Below are 16,459 nucleotides of genomic sequence, written 5' to 3'. Positions count from 1 at the left end.
ATAAAATAATCCTTCAGGTCTGGTAACCTGCCTCTTTTAATATTCTCAGGGGATTTGATTTGGTGTGTGGCTGACATTGTGAAATATTCCCTTGTCATATGTTAATTAACGGATGGCTATTGTCTTCAGATTAGTGAAGAAGCTTTGACCCTGAAAAAAACAAAGACCACATTTTATGTGTTTTCTCTGTTTCAAAGCAAATTTAATTTAAAATCCTCCTTTGATGCGTCAAAGCTCCAAATGAAAACAATTAGCCAAGCCAACCACAAGGCTGAGAGGGGAACGTCAAGCAAGGCTTCGTGCAAGTTTGTTCGTGCAAGCCCTGTGCACACTCACTGATGTGTGCACGCTGCTTGTAGACTATAGTCTATGGTGGATATTGACACCATGTGGAAATCTCCTAACAGGAGGAAATTACCACATCCAATTCTGTAAGGTTTCCAAAGGCTGTCAGTATATTTAGAGTATGTATTTTTCTGCTGTTCTTTACTGTACCCAAGGCACGCTGACTTATAAAGAGCCATTCTTGATGGCAAATTTCCAGGGTGGTGCTGAATAGCAACATAGCAAGGGACACGTGTGTGTTTATCTAATCGCTGTTCCTTATCTTTGATTCAATCATTGGGGTTTCACCCCAGTGAACCTTATCTGTCCTTTAATGACTCTCCAAAAACCTACCCTCTAAAAATCCCAGTTGGGTTACATTTTGACCCCTATTTCCTCCCAATTGGGATAAAAACCTAGCTCATGAAACCTGGGATAAAAATCTGACACAATAACCCTTGCAGATCACTCAAATCATATTAACACAAGCAGGGGAGCAAACAGAATCCTTGTGGCTTGAGTGAGTCCTTGTTCCTCTTTGCTACTCTCCCTAAAACATCTTTACATATGTACTGTGGACAGCTGATATTTTCCTCCAAGAAATGCTATAGCAAGTCAGCCACGCTATCTACTCTGCAAATAGAAATAGTCAAATGTCAGTGGTTTCATTATTGGGTCTATGACTTTTGCCCTGTCTGCACAGCGTATATTGGACACTTAATACCTAAATTTGATGTCCTTTTAATAAATTTATATGAAGATAATTTATATGAAGAATGTTTTAGCATGTTCTGTCATCCCAATATCACATTTCTGATTACTCTAAGCCATGTCCATGCCTGACAATTCAATTAGCCACTGATCGTCTAGAAGCTAGCCTTAGACTCCTTACTTAGCCTAGGATTCAGATGTTAGTTACAGCCAGGGTCCCTAGGACATTTGTGTTTCTGTTGCTACAAATTGAGGATCCTCACTGCCTCTCCCCACCTAGGTGACCGCCTTCTAATTCATAATTCATTAAAACTGTCTAGATTGCAGGAAAGTGCTATACATAAGACGGCAGCTGTGTTGTAAAGCGTACACATGCAGGGTCTGCCTGATGGAAGAGACGGGTAGTGCGGACATGTCTTCTCTAGCTGAGCTACCCTTGCCAGCTCATGAATGCCCACCACTTGGGATGCTCCACCAACTTGTTACTCAAGAGTCTTAATTAAAGTTGCAGTACATAGACTTTAATGCATTGCACCATCTGATCTTGGAGAGATGAGGTAGTTCAGAGCAGGCCTGAAAATCCTGTCCCCTAATCAATTCTGTGGCTGGTTTTTTTCTGGTAGACAGAGCCTATTCTGAAGCTGTCTAGGGGTCCAGTAAAGTTACAGTGTTAGCACAAAACCAACAATGGATGGAAGAAGCTCTTTCAAAACTACCAAGTGGCATTCCTATTGCTTAGTGTGTGTCTTAAGGGCTTTATGAACACTGTCCCAGGCTAGAGAAAAAGACTAAATATATGTTTTTCATTATAATACAATACTTTTGCTAAGAGAGAGGTGAAAGCATCTGTCATAGATAGGAGATCATTTTCCAAATAGATGCAATAAAAACAAGATGGGCCAGCAGTGTCAGAACACTCGCCTAGGCAGGCCACATAAAATGGAGAACGTGATCTGAGTGTTAGTATTTACCCACTGCTCTCCGTTACCCTATGGCTCACGAGATGTGACCAGCTGCTCTGAGCTCCCACTGTCTTAGCTTTCCTACCACGATGGACTGTACTTTGAACTATGAGCAGGAATAAATTCTCCCTCCCTTGAGCAGCTCCTTGTCAGGGTACTTTTTATCCCAGCAACAGGACAAGCAGCCAAGACCAGAAACCCAGCACTGTTACTCGGTGATTGTTACAGTACCTGTCACAAAGCTCTGCGCCCTTCACCTTCTTGTTCTTGATCAGAAATGGACTGAGTTGGGGAGGTGGTTCTGCGAGTAAAAGTGCTGGGCAAGCGAGAGGCTCCGAGTTTGAATTCTCATACCCTGTGTAAAAGTCTCATGGGTAGTGTAACCATCTGCAATCCCAGTGCTCCTGACCGGAGACTGGAGGCAGAGATGAGAGAATCCCTGGATGCCCCCAGACCAGCCGGCCTGGCATACACAGCAGGAAATACAGCAAGAGACTCTGGAGGAGAGAAGAGGAGAGGGGGTTTTCCTCTGTTCTCTACATACATGGAGCAGATTTGTCTGTATTCGTATACCCCCATACAAGTCATATAATATAGAAATACACACCATAACACATGTGTAAGAAGAAACTATGACTTTCTTTTCCTGTTAAACAGGATGGAAAGAAAATGAGGATCCCATGGTGGGTTAGGGTAACTTGACATTATACATCTGTTCACATATTCTACATCCTACAGAAACCAGGTCTTGGGGAACAATGCCCTAACAATAGCCCCTTCTATGAGAGAAGGTGTCCTGGCTCCTGGTTTTAAAGGGCCCAAGTTCTGTTGCTTTCATTACAGCAGATGTTCATGTGCACCAAGTCTATTTGTGTTGGAAATTCTCCCCACCCCCACCTTGACCAAATACCTGAGAGTGATGACTTAAGAGTTGGGATGTTTGCCTTGGCTCATGGCTCAGTCATTGATCCTAGTTCTATGGTTTGGCATGGCATTACAGTAGCAGAGATACAGAGGAGAAAAGCTGTCTACATCATGGTGGACAGGAAGCAGAGGGTGTAGCATGGGGCCCAAGACTTGATATACCCTCCAGTGGTCCACCTTCCAAAGAAGAGCCATCAGCAAGAACCAAGCATCCAGTAGTCAAGCTTTCACACCTTTCTTGATCCAAGTCAGAAAACTTCTTTTTCTGTGTCTTTAGTTACTTTATTTCTTTACCAAAGGAAGGAAATGTTTGAAAAAATGGGCTGACTTTTTTGAGTATGACTGTTGGGTTTATTTTTTATTTTTATGTTATGTGTATGAATGAATTGCCTCTGTCTGTCTGTGTACTACGAGCATGTCTATTCCTGCAAAGGCCAGATGGGTGCAGGGGGAGGATCAGATCTGGAACTGGAGATGCAGATGGCTGGTCTCCTCTAGAAGACCAGCAAGTGTTATCAATTGCTGGGTCACGTTTCCAGGCCTGGCTGTTAGATTATTATTATTTTTTAAACCAAGAAGTGATAGAGAATATTTCTGCTTTGGGGAATTCCAGTGGCCCAAGGGGAAGAACTATATTGGCAGCTGAGCACCAATTCTGTCCCTTCACAGCTGGACAAGGCTGGGGGAGAGGTCAGATTACACTCACCCAACTGTGGCCTAGCTTGCCAGATACCTTTGGTATGGATAGGCATTCACGATTGCTTCCATCTCATAGGCCAGCAAAAAGGAACGCTTCCTCCAAGTGCAGTCCATGATGTACGACCTGATGGAATGGCGCTCCCAGCTCCTCTCAGGAACGCTACCCAAGGATGAGCTGAAGGAACTGAAGCAGAAAGTCACATCGAAGATCGACTATGGCAACAAGTACCTTATGCCTCTGAAAATGGACTTCCCTTCCCCAGCCTCTCCTCCTTGCTTTTCTCTCTTGGAGAATCCTGCTTTCACTTTAGATTCTGGCGTTTGCCACTTTCTATTTGGGAGAAGGCTGTTACCTTAGGCTTGCCTGTGTGTCTTTGTGATCACGCCCTGGGGTCCCAGGGACACAGGAGCATAATGGAGGTTTGCTTATGCAGTGGCTATTCCTGGGTACTGCACAGATTTAGGACACTATTTAACCTACTTCCTCGGGACAGGGGAGCACAGACATGCTCACATTCAGCTAGATGCCTCTTTACCTCTGCTTTGACAAAGCTCTCCTTTAAGTCCCAGTGTGAGGTTTAGTGTCCCCTCCCCCATTTGAAGTTATCCAAGCCACCTGCCTCCAGCTAGCTCACACAGTTACAAAAGTGTTTACCAAATGGAAAGAGAAGCAAGAACGGGTTGAGATTTGAATGCTTTGGCATACGGAAGGAAATGAAACAAATTGCCGAGGCAAGCTAATAGCAGCAACAGCGTTAGAACTGACACTGGATTGGAGGTTATTAAGCACCAGGCTTTGTGCTGAGTTTCTCACAGGCATTGTTTCACTTAATTCTTTTAATAACTCCACAGGATGTGTAGTTTTATTACCCCCCATTTTATTCTTCATTTTAGATGAGGGAACTGAGGCTCTTACAGACTCGAGGTTGGGACTGGAGAGATGTCTCCAGAGTTAAGATTGCTCATTGCTCTCACACGGGATGCCGGCTACCAATTCAGTTCCCCACACAAGTATGGTGACTCACAACTGCTTGTAACTCCAGCTCTAGGGGATCCAGCCCTCTCTTCTGGATTCTGAGGGAATCTGCACTCACATATGTGCGCACACATATACACACAATTAAAAATAAAATAGCTCTTTTTTTTTTTTTTAAGGGAGTAAAGTTAATTGTTCAGAGTTCTATAACTAGTCAATGGCACCCCCAGGCTATAGACTGTGTTAGAAAACAATAAAGCCCCACCCCTCCTTTTCAGTTTTTTTGAATGCCCTGTATCTTCACTTATTCCAACATAAATGCGTGAAGCAATTATAATTGGATTGATTTTCTATTAGGTGTGGGTGCTGCAAAAACGCAAGTCCCTATCCATGAAGGGTTACCAGGGGCTGATGTGCAGTTCAGTTAGGAGTATGTTATGAGTGAGCACGTGTCTACTGTCATGAGTTTGTTAGCTTAGGATGCAAGAAGCAAGAATGTTGTCCACAGATGTGGAGATAGAAGCTAGGAGAAGCTCTGTGGGGGAGATGGTCCTTGGGCTTTGGAGGATAAAGGGTTTTTAAGTAAAATGTGAGTATCAGGGTGCAGGAGAGGTTACAGCCTGTTTAGACTGCAGAGAGGAGAACTGAACCCTGAGCCCGAGGGGAAGGAACCCTCTAGAGAATAGGGTGAGGTTAATTGGTAGTCAGGCTCTCTGGCCTTCATCATGCTCACCAGCATGGGGCTCCAGTGCAGAGAGCCGAGGCCAGAGTCCACCTGCTTCCCATCCCAGCAGCTCATCCCACTGCCAGTCCCCTGATGGTACCCTGGAAGAGTATCCAAATCGGTTTCCGTGGAGCGTCATCCCACGGTGATAGGTTGCTGTGCAGACGATTCTGCCATGACTAGGCTAGTGTCTTCAGCTGAACACCAAGCATGTGAGAATTGGGGGTGTTTTCTGCTTTACAGAGTAGCCTTCAGATGCTATTTCCTCAGTGGGTCTCCTGAGAAGGTCTAGGGTGGTAGAAATGGCTGTTATTTATAATAAGGCCTCCTCATTTCCCTTACTGACCCACCCAGGTACGTGTTCCTGCAGCCCCTGTGCACCTGGGATAGCCATCATCCCCTCCGCCCTGCCTTTTCTCACATCCAGAGACCCTCTAAACCTTGAGTCTCTGAGTCATCTCTCTGACTCTGCACTGGGAGAGCTCTCCCACAGTGACTACCCCACCCCCACGAGTAGTAACTGAATGAATGGGGGGTTGACAGTGGGAGAGAGAAGAGGAAGACAGCTCACTGTAAACTAGGCTCCCCTCTGTAACAGCCCCTAGCCCAGCCCAGTGTCTTCCATTTCAGCCATTCCCTTTGTGGAATCGCGACATGTCCCACCGTGGGGACCGTGGCCCTACACTAAGGGGCTCTTGGCTTCTTGCTTCCCTTGTCTGCTGCTTCTGCTGGAAGTGAGAGGGGGCTGGGATGTTTACTACTGCAATAACATCCTGGACTCATGCCTCTTGTATAGGAGAGATGGCTTCCTTGCATCCAGGAGCCCAGCATCTTCAAGGACACTAGAGTAGGCGAAGCCCCAAGTCTCAGCAATGTGTTAAGAGTCTCTCCATCCTGTTGTTAAGCTACCTCTTCCAGGCAGTGGTGGCGCACGCCTTTAATTCCAGCACTCAGGAGGCAGAGGCAGGCGGATTTCTGAGTTTGAGGCCAGCCTGGTCTACAGAGTGAGTTCCAGGACAGCCAAGGCTACACAGAGAAACCCTGTCTCAAAAAGAACCAAAAAAAAAAAAAAAAAAAAAAAGATATCAGACTTCCATTGTACATAGGATAGTGTCTTTGGGTACAGAGATGTGCAATGTATAGTACAGCCTCCATGAAAACCAGAAACAACAATAGGAATTAGTAGGCACAGAGCTTTGATGGTAACCCTGGGTGCTCTCTATATGGCAAGCATAGTTTAACTCCTTCCCACATAGTAGCTCAGCTCAGCATTACAATCAGTTTACAAGGTAGATACTATCACCATTTATCCAATGTGGAAACTGAGGCTCAAGGGGTGATTTAGGTGCCTTGACTCCAGAGGCAGCAGAGCCAGAGAGTACAGTTCCAGAGTCCAAGTGCTTAGGAGCTGTGTTCTTCTGCCTCCAAGAGTCTGTATGGCACAGCGAAGGAGGCAGAGAAGCAGAGACACTTTGGGTAAGAAGACATAGCTATCAAGAGAGGAGACGAATGGACGAGGGCTTGAGGAGGTAGAGTAGATGACAACTACCCTGACTAACAAGGCCAGCAGGAGTTCCTGGATGCTCTGGCTTTCTCTGTGTTGTTGTAATAAAACACTCTGACTGAAAGCAACTCAGAAGGGGAATGGATTTATGTGGCGTACACTTCCAGGGCACAGTCAGTCATTGTGAGAAGCCAAGACTCAAATAGTAGAGGATTTCTGCTTTCTGGCTCACTCACTCATAGGCTCATGCTTAGCTGGTGTTCTTTTGCAGCACAGAACCCCCTGTCTGGGGATGGTGCTGCCCACAGTGGGCTGCAGCCTCCTGCATCAATTAGTAATCAAGACAGTTTCCCACAGACATGCACATAGGCCAAAGATTATCAACTTTCCTAATGTTGCTACCCTTTAATATAGTTGCTCATGTTGTGGTGATCTCCCCCAAACCATAAAATTACTTCATTGTTACCTCATAACTGTAAGTTTGCTAGTGTTATGAGTCACAATGTAAATATCCGATATATAACCCCTGTGGGGGGTTCCACCCACATTTTGAGAACGGCCGGTATAGGTCAGCCTGTTCTAGCCTGTTCCTCAACTGGTGACACTAGGTTGACAATTAAAGCTGACTAGGAAACTAGGTGAAGTGGTACAATGGTTAATCTGGACCATCAATGGGATTGGGTTACTAAATGCCTAGGGGATTAATAATACACTAGTCCAGGTATGTGTGGAAAGGTGTTAACAGGTATTTCGAGGGCTTTGTGTGTTTAAACGCCTTGACTAATTCATAGTATGATGGCATTATTGGGAGGTAATGAGGACAAGTAGGCCTCTAGGGAATGTGTCCTTAGGAGTCACATTTTACTCTGGCTCCTGTCTGGATCCTCCTTTCTCTCCTTCATGGCCACCATGCTGTGGACTGCACTGCCCCGCCATCATGTCCCCAGCATGATGGGGTGACACCTTTGAACTGGTGAGCCAAAGCAATTCCTTCCTCTCTTAAAGCTGGCTTCCTAAAATATTTGGTCACAGCGACCAGAAAGTCTGATGAGTGCAAGTGGTTAAGAGAAAGTCGGAGTGACAGTCCCGGAGATGAGTGGGGAGTGCGGAATAGCAAGGAAGAAGCCTGGAGTACCCAGCAGAAAAGCTTGCATTTGTTCGAAGTATGATAGTGAGCTTAGCAAAACCCAGCTCTGCTTTCCTTTATTCTCCGTCTTTTAAAAAATATGTGTGGGGTGCGGGAGTTTCCTGCCCTACCCCTTCTCGGATCTGTGGTACCACTTTCTTGAACCAAAGAGAGCAAAGGGGCTCCCTCCTGAGGAGAAAACACATCAAAACTTGTCAGTCTTCACAATGAATAGTGCTGGCTCAGCGTAGCAGTATCCACTTGAAAGGCGGCCTTGCCTGCTCCCAGGTTCCAAGAGAGAACAGTGGACAGGCTCTTCCATATCCAAGCGATGAGGAATCATCAAATGACTCCACAAAGTCCCAAGACGGCTGGACCTGGAAGGATGTTTTATTCATTCAGTTCAGAACTGAATCCACTTTGATCAATTTTGAGGGGAAGAGCTAGAGAAATCTGGCGGCTAAATTATGTATCGGCTCTGCTCCATCTTTGCTGAGGTCACATGAGCCTCTCCTCAGCATTAGCTGAGTGCCTTTATCCGCCTTAGCGTCACTATCTGGGCAGCGAGGCCATGCAATGGTATGAGTCATATCTAACTGGAAGTTAATTTCGTAATGAATGTCGACAAATAGGTGATCCTTGGCTCCCTTCCGTTTGTATTTGGATGAGACATGAGACACGCTTCTAATTTGCTACTTAAGAGAGTAGAGCAATCTCCTTCATTTGCCCTTGATGTCCCTTCTAAAGGCTGGCTCTTTGTAAGATGACTGTTGACCCTCTCTAAACTTCCAGCTCTCCTCCCCTTCCTTCTAAGCATGGATGATTGACACTTGAACCAGCATCAAATGCTAGAGGAACTTCAAGTTACAACCTGCCAACCTACCCCTCCTCCCAGCCCACCCTATACAGACTCCTAAGAGTTTACAGTAGGGGTTCAAAGTATGGGCAGGGGTGCTGTGGTAGCTTACATCAATATGGTGGTTTTGAAAATTGAACTACCTCCCTCTTCTTAGTCTCTTTTAAATAGGAAGAGTAGTAGAATCTGCTTTGCAGGGTGGATTGTTGTTGTTGTTGGTGGTGGTGGGTGTGTGACCAGATGTAACGTAGTTAATGCTTGTGAGTTTCCTATCAGTGTGTAGTGAGTACTGTTGCTATCTTTAATAACAAGGAGAATGACAGACGCTGTTGACACAGATCAATACCACAGAAGCGAAAGCCCGTGGCCTGGAAGCCAAGCAGCTGAAGAGCGAGCAGTGGGCAGCGATCAATACATCTCAGATAGTTTTAACCCAACAACCATTCTCACACGTTTATTGAATAATATATAAATACCTCTGTGTGTGGGCATGTGCAGCAAAACATTAAACAAACTGAGGCACTGCACACGCCCCCTTTGACTACTCCACATCTTCCAGCCCCAGGCCCTCTGCCTTTCTCTTGGGCAACCCATGTCTGTGGTTTGCTCCTTTTTGGCATCTAGATCATTGTACATGACTCTTCTTAGCCATGCAAGCAGAAAACACATCTAGCTAGGTTTGTTGTCTCTTGTTGTGTGCTTCAATCTATTTCACATAAAATACACAATTTCCCTATATTTCATTTTGTTCATGGAGGTATATTTTACTAAGCATGCCAAAAACGACATACTATCTTTCTGTGTGCATGTTTTCATGCATGTAGCTGCACATGTGTTTGCAGATGGAGACACCTTTGGGGAGGCCCGGTAGGACTTGTTCTTCTAGCTCCATTCATTGGTTCTGGTTTGTTTTATACTGGGTCTCTCATGGGCATGGAACCCACCAAGCTGGCTAGGCTGGCCAGCCAATGAGCTCTAGAGATCTGCCTGTTACCCGAGCATAGGAGTTACAAGCATCTATCTCCATGCCTGCTTTTGTTCTGTAGGTTCAGAGACTCTAACTCAGGTCTTCTTGCTTGGAGAGTAACCCTTTTCCTGACTGGGCCACCTTACCAGCCCCAAACAACGCACTTTCAAACTCCACTACATAGTTTTCCATTACTGATCCGTTTACTTAGCCATTTCTCTTCTAGTAGAGGTCTTAGCTTTTAGTCAACCGTTTGCTGCAGACGCCGCCATCCTAAAGGCCTCTCCGGCGTCACCTCCAGCTCTTGCCTTACAGAATCCTTGAGCTCGACCTCATTGTCAGAGATGAAGATGGAAACATACTGGACCCTGATAACACCAGCATCATCAGCCTGTTCCATGCTCATGAGGAGGCGACTTACAAAATCACAGAGCGCATCAAAGAAGAAATGGTGAGCTTTATTCAGTAGCCTTTGGCCAAGTAAAGCTGGCATTTAGCACATCATAAACCTAAAATAATAGGCTACTGCACTGTTATTCAAGGGGCCATCTGGCCTACAACTGAGATGATCGGAAACAACGCAAGCTTTATTATTATTACTTAGATCTGTAAGTCATTCAGCATGCATCCCACAGGTAGTTAAATGCCAGACAAATTTCCCCATCTCTTGGATTCTAGAATAAAGAAGAGAAGAAAGGCAGCAAAGATATAAATAAATTAATTCAAAATTAATTGCAGCTGGTGATAAAAAGCAATAAAGTAGGCACTGAATTAGGAGATGTTTTAAGAGACAGAAAAGGTCTTTCAGAGGAGTGAAAGAGTAACATGGAATCCACCAGTCCTGGGGGGGCTCTGGTGGTCAGTGCTCCAGGCAGAGGAAGCAGCAAGTGTGAAGGCCCTGAGGTAAGACCAAGTTCTGAGGAAGTCCAGTGTGGGCCGGGCATGGTGAGCTCGGGGAGTGGCCTGGTTTGCAGAGATAGGCAGTAGAGTCTATGCAGAGTCTGCTCCTCTAGAGCAGCTCGGGGGAATTGTGGGGAAACACTCAGATGTCAGTTTCAGGAGGATGGCAAGCCAACGAAAGACTTCGAGGAAGACTAAATCTCGTTTATAGCAGCCATGTGTTATTTTTATTATTTCAAACTTTAATTTTTAAAAAAGTGCAAATAAAAACATCATGTACTGAGATCAATTATTTTTGTATAAGTACAAAAATAGATGTGATAGTGAAAGTGTAATATGCTGTGAAGCTTCATGGTTTCAGAATGGCTGCACTAACTGTATAGTTCATTAAGATGTGTAGACTTGGGGTCTGGTTAATTGCTATGCATCTTTGGAAAGCAATTACATTTTTAGACTTATAGTGCTACTGTTCTCATATAGTAAAAATTGCTGTCTCTAAGTTTCACTTGGGCAGATGTTAGTAATATGTGGTGATGTATATTCCACTCAACAATTAGCATATTGACAGTGCTACCACTGTACCACTTCTTCATGCATCTTCTTAATCCCTAAGCCCCAGCCCCTCTAATTGCATCCTCTTGCTAGTTCTGATTCTTTTAGAGCTTCTAAATAGAATATCCATTTTTCTGTCTTGGCAGTTCTGACTTAGCACGTTGCTCTGGGAGTTCTTTTCAATGCTGAGCCAGTATATTGCTGACCTAATGTTGATGCGGCATTGTCTTAGGGTTTCTATTGCTGTGTTAAAGCACCATGACCAAAAGCTACTTGAGGAAGAGAGGATTTATTTCATCCTACAATTCACAGGACACACCCCATCACTGAGGGAAGTCAGGGCTGGAACTCAAGGCAGGAACAGAAGCAGAAACCATGGAACAGTGCTGCACACTGCCTCGCTCCTCATAGCTTCCTCAGCCTGCTTTCTTATACATCTTAGGACCGGCTGCTGTCCAGGGGTGCCACTGTTCCCAGTGGTCTGTGCTGTCTTTTCTCAGTTAGCAATTAAGAAAATTCTTGACAGACTTACCGATAAGTCAACTTCATGAAGGCTTTTTCTCAACTGAGGGTCTTTCTTTCCTAACGATTCTAGCTTATGTCAAGTTGACGTGAAACTAGTTTAAAAAAACACAAGCACTTATGAACAGATTCTCTTTATAGCTTGTGCTTTTTATGATACTCGCTTCATGGAGAATTGTGGGTCAGTGGTGAGATCTCCAAGGATAGGAAGACCAAAGCAAGCGGAGTTAAAGAGGAAAACCCTCAGACTGCAGAAGCTTGTTGTGGTCGAGGTGGGTGGATGCTCAAAGATTCAGGCGTATACGGGGACCTCAGGACCCAGAGAGCTTTTCTGTTGTTTTAAGTGGCATTGGGATAGCATGTTATATCTTCTCTTTTTCTTCCTCCTTCTACCCTTCAGTCAAAAGACCAGCCAGACTATGGGATTTATTCTCGGATCTCCTCATCCCCCACCCACAGCCTCTACGTCTTTGTGAGAAACTTTGTGTGCCGAATTGGGGAAGATGCCGAGCTCTTCATGTCTCTCTATGACCCCCACAAGCAAACTGTCATCAGGTCAGTATGTTCAGTGTGGCCTGTGGGAAGTCAGAGTTGGAAGTCCACAGAGGATTGTTTCTTCCCACCCCTCTCTGTGGAGTAATTCCTACTGGAAAAGAAACAATTTCTATGACGTGGGGAGAACCTCTTTGGAGGCCGTGGGAGGCAGATGGAAGTGTTATTTGATGCTAGATTTGTTTTCTCAGCGGATTTATGGTGATGATAATGTGTTTCGGTTACCAAAAATTATGAGAGTCAGACAAACAGCAATTTGTAGACTAAAAATGCCTGTGGGTTAAAACGGGAGCTAAGGAAGGAACGGTGAAATGTCTCGGGTCTCCATAAAAGCCCACATCCTTGTTCTGGTGTTTGACTTTCCTTAACCCTAACTAGCTGCTAAACATTCGTATTCCTGAGTCTCCTGTTTGAAAACCATAAGCACGGGTCTCTCTGGCTGTTATTTTCAGGCTTCAATGAGAAAAAGTACATGTTAATATAGGCCTGGCATACTAATAGGCTACCATCACATGTTTATATGGGCCTGGCATACCAATTGGCTACCATCACATGTTTACATGGGCCTGGCATTCCAATAGGCTACCATCACATGTAAATATGGGCTCGGCATACCAGTAGGCTATCATCATGGCTCCTTTACATTGACTGCTCTTGGGTACGGAGGAAGTGAGGGAACTCCTGGATGCTTTAGCTCAAGAACTGGAAATATCTTTGGGAATCTTGAAAAATATTGATAGCCCCCGGATCAATTCCCCTCACCCATACTTGTGGCTCAGACAACCCTTGCCTCAGCTGATCCTCATCTGACTCCATGTGGTGGGGTTTTGGAACACCTAGTCTCCGTTTGAGCATTAGAATGGAGCTGGGTTATAATCTTTGGGTGTTTATGGTGAAAGTGGTGTTTTCCTAGCTCACTGCTAGGGTGATTAAATGAAGTCACAGGCGGTGCCTAGTGAATGGTGGTTCACCAGGCGATGGTCATATGTGGTAGGGCTGTTCATCTAGGAAGACCGCATATAGGTCTGTATTCAACTCATTTGATCCTAGCATGATATTTAGGTAAGAAGGTGAAACTAGGAAAGTCAGAAAACTTGCCCTTGCCCAAAGTCATACATGTTTATAAATGACAGAGCTGCAGCTTATACCCATGTCCACGTGACTTCAAAGATAAGTTATTCCCCATGTAATTTTGCCACTCAGGTTTGAGTTGTATCACGTGCCTTGTATGATCACCACCAGAGTTTCAACACTGTTATTGTGGAAAACTAGACTTTATTGAGGTTCCTGCTACTCACCTGGCTCAATCTTAGTGGATATAATACTAAAACTAGATACTCTGTCATATCCACTAGATACTAGAAAGATACTAGTTCTTGCTTCTATAGGCCATTTTACCTGTGTGCCATAGGCGACTTCCTGTCTCCTAACAGTTGTACTGCAGGCACCTGAGGAAGAGGTCTTGACAGCACCATTAGGACCTCAGTGTCCCTTAGACACATGGCAACTTGGGTTTGCACTGGTGAGGGTGCCCCCTGACTCACTCATGATAGATGGCCTCAGTCAGCTCTGTGGAGGGAGATGATAGGACATTCAGATGGCTGATGTGCCACCCTGGATGATGTACGCGATGGGACATGTCTGAGTGGTGTCTCTGGGGGTGCCAGGGACACAGGGCAGCACTTAGGCAGAAGAGGAGAGAGGAAAAAAGTACCAGGATCTTGAAAGTACCAAGCAGGAGAAAACAAGAAGAGAGCTGGAGGAGGCAGAGAGACCTGGACCCTCCCTGTGCAGTCTGACTCAGCTTAGATGCTCTTTCTCTCAAGGCGAAATCCTCTCTACTCCTGCCCAGTCTAGTCACCTACTGTCTCAGGACTAGTCTCTACTAGTCTCACCTACTATCCCAACCAGATGTTAAGGCATCCTCTGTCAGGGTTCAAATAGGAACTGGAGGCAACTCGTTTGGAACTGATCTTTTCAGGTCAAGACCATTTGTGGCCAGGTTCCCAGGATCTCCAAAGAGATCTGGCTTGGAAATTAAAAATACATTTATTTTTGTAGGACAAAGATGCTGCAGCACAGGCAGGAGGCCAGAGCTGAGCTTCTGCCCCAAGGAGTCCAAGAGGATGGGGCAATCCTTCCTTTCCCTTACCTGTGTTGATGCTTCAAGCCTTCAGAGTCTATCATCGGCTCTCCTTGGGCAAGGATGGATGGGAGCAGCTTAGCCCTCTAAATTGCTTTTCTTATTTATGATTACATTTCTCTTAGACGGAAACTGCTGGCGCCTGCTGTTTAGGTGGAATAGGCTGGTCATAAAGGGGATTGTACCATGTGATGAGAAGTGCTGGGCAGAACCCAGGCACCCATAAATAACCAGGGGTGATCATTTTAAAATGTCTGATAGAGCCTTCTTGCTATCAATAGCAAGTGTCTCCTTGATAGCAAGTTTGCTATCCATCCCACTGAAAATTTTAGTTTAAAAAAAAAATGAAAACAAATGGTACATTTAATTTGATTGCACTTTAACTCTGAGTTAATTGAAGGCCGGACTCCATCTGCTCTAGGTTCCATACTGGGTGGAGCAGGTTTGCCATCTCAGCTATCCTAGAGACTGAGGCATGGGAATGTGAGTTCAAGGTCACCCTTGGAAACTTAACCAGACCTGTTCCAAAACCAATAACAAAATAACAACAACACTCAGTAGTCAAGCACTTACTGAGCATGTACAAGCCCAGGCTTCAGTTCTTCGTGTTTTCCAAAAAGGAGGTGAAAACAATAAACTGACAGTAAAACTCGAGACAAATAAGAAATACCATTCTGAGTATAGGGAAGGAGAGAGAGAGAGAGAGAGAGAGAGAGAGAGAGAGAGAGAGAGAGAGAGAGAGTGAGTTGAGAGGGAAAAAGAGATTCTAAGGAAGGCAGTTCTCATTCACCTGGTGAATTATTTTATGCTGCCTATTGGAATTGAGTTTGGTTATATTGCTATTTTATATTTTATTAATTCAAATTAATGGACATTTATTTGGCACCAGCTGTATGTTTCTGGGTGGCATATGACATCTAATGACTCATAGCATTGCATCACATTAGTGTTGGACCTGGACGTCTTCCTGGCCTGGGTGAACCAACTATATACCCAGGTGTATACAGTTGTCAGTAGAGGTCAGATGGCAAATGGTGATGTTTGAGTCTTGGGGCATCTCTGAGTGACAAGTTGCCACCATCCCCTCAGATAACTCTTGACTGAATTTCCATTACTTTAGAATTTTTTTATAAGTTTATTTTATTCTATGCTTATGTGTGTGCCTCTTTGTATGCATGCCGTAGTTGTGACAATGCCTACAGAGACCAGATGAGCTAGGGTCAGATACCCTAGAACTGGAATTATAAGCCATTGTGAGCTATCCTATGTAAGTGCTTAGAACCAAACCTGGGTCCTTTACAAGAGCTTCAAATGCTCTTAACCCCTGGTCCATCTCTCTAGAGTCCTTCCATTAGTTTAAAGATAGAGTAAAAAAAATCCCCAAATGGCCTACACCACCATTTGCTCTGCATCTCTTTTTAATTTATCCTCTGACTATTTAACTCTTAATGCTCCTTCTTAGATTCTTTTCATGACCTTTGCATACATCTTTACCTCACCGGTAACCTTTTATGGCTCATCCTCAACTTGATTATGTGTTTTTTTCCTTAGCAAAGATGTCTCTGACCATGTAGACTAGAATAAACTTTCCAATGTGTGTTCTTATGGCATCTTTCATTTACAGGACACTTGCATATCACTATTATGAAGTTGTCAAATAGCATTAGAACAGTTTATTCAAACTGTATCAAAAGTAAAAACTGTCGGGTCCATCATAGTAAGATATTCTATTAGTAGAAACAGTTGTACTCCCAAAAGATAATTTCAAGAATCCAAATTCAGTGTGAGGAGGAGAGTGGGCTGGGAAGGGAGAAGCCCTTGGCATTCTGCAGAGCCTGCTGAAATCCTTTCCTTTCTCATCTCTGACTTTCTCAATAACCTCTACAGAGTATGCAGCCGCTCAGCAAAAATATTAGGCAGCTGTGCCAGAGTTTTGTTAGCAGTTGGGGAGGAAGGTGTGCGTGGATACACATATGTTCATAATTCTTTCTCCCACTTGATGTCTGTCTCCCAACAT

The 16,459-nt window shown here is 44.6% G+C and overlaps 1 protein-coding gene across 1 annotated transcript in view; it reads left to right on the top strand.

The window, feature by feature from the left end:
* The window catches only part of Dock2 (dedicator of cytokinesis 2), a 412,012-nt gene that overhangs the window by 44,491 nt on the left and 351,062 nt on the right, over positions 1–16,459 (top strand). The window contains exons 6-8 of the mRNA XM_021211816.2: positions 3,697–3,845; positions 10,089–10,224; positions 12,148–12,302. Of these exons, the coding sequence (XP_021067475.1) occupies positions 3,697–3,845; positions 10,089–10,224; positions 12,148–12,302 (440 nt within the window). The remainder of the gene's footprint in view (positions 1–3,696; positions 3,846–10,088; positions 10,225–12,147; positions 12,303–16,459) is intronic.

Source organism: Mus pahari, chromosome 14 (genome assembly GCF_900095145.1).
Source record: "Mus pahari chromosome 14, PAHARI_EIJ_v1.1, whole genome shotgun sequence".
NCBI lineage: Eukaryota > Metazoa > Chordata > Mammalia > Rodentia > Muridae > Mus > Mus pahari.
Note: the sequence above shows the minus strand (reverse complement) of the source record. Positions and strands in the feature narration are given on the sequence as shown.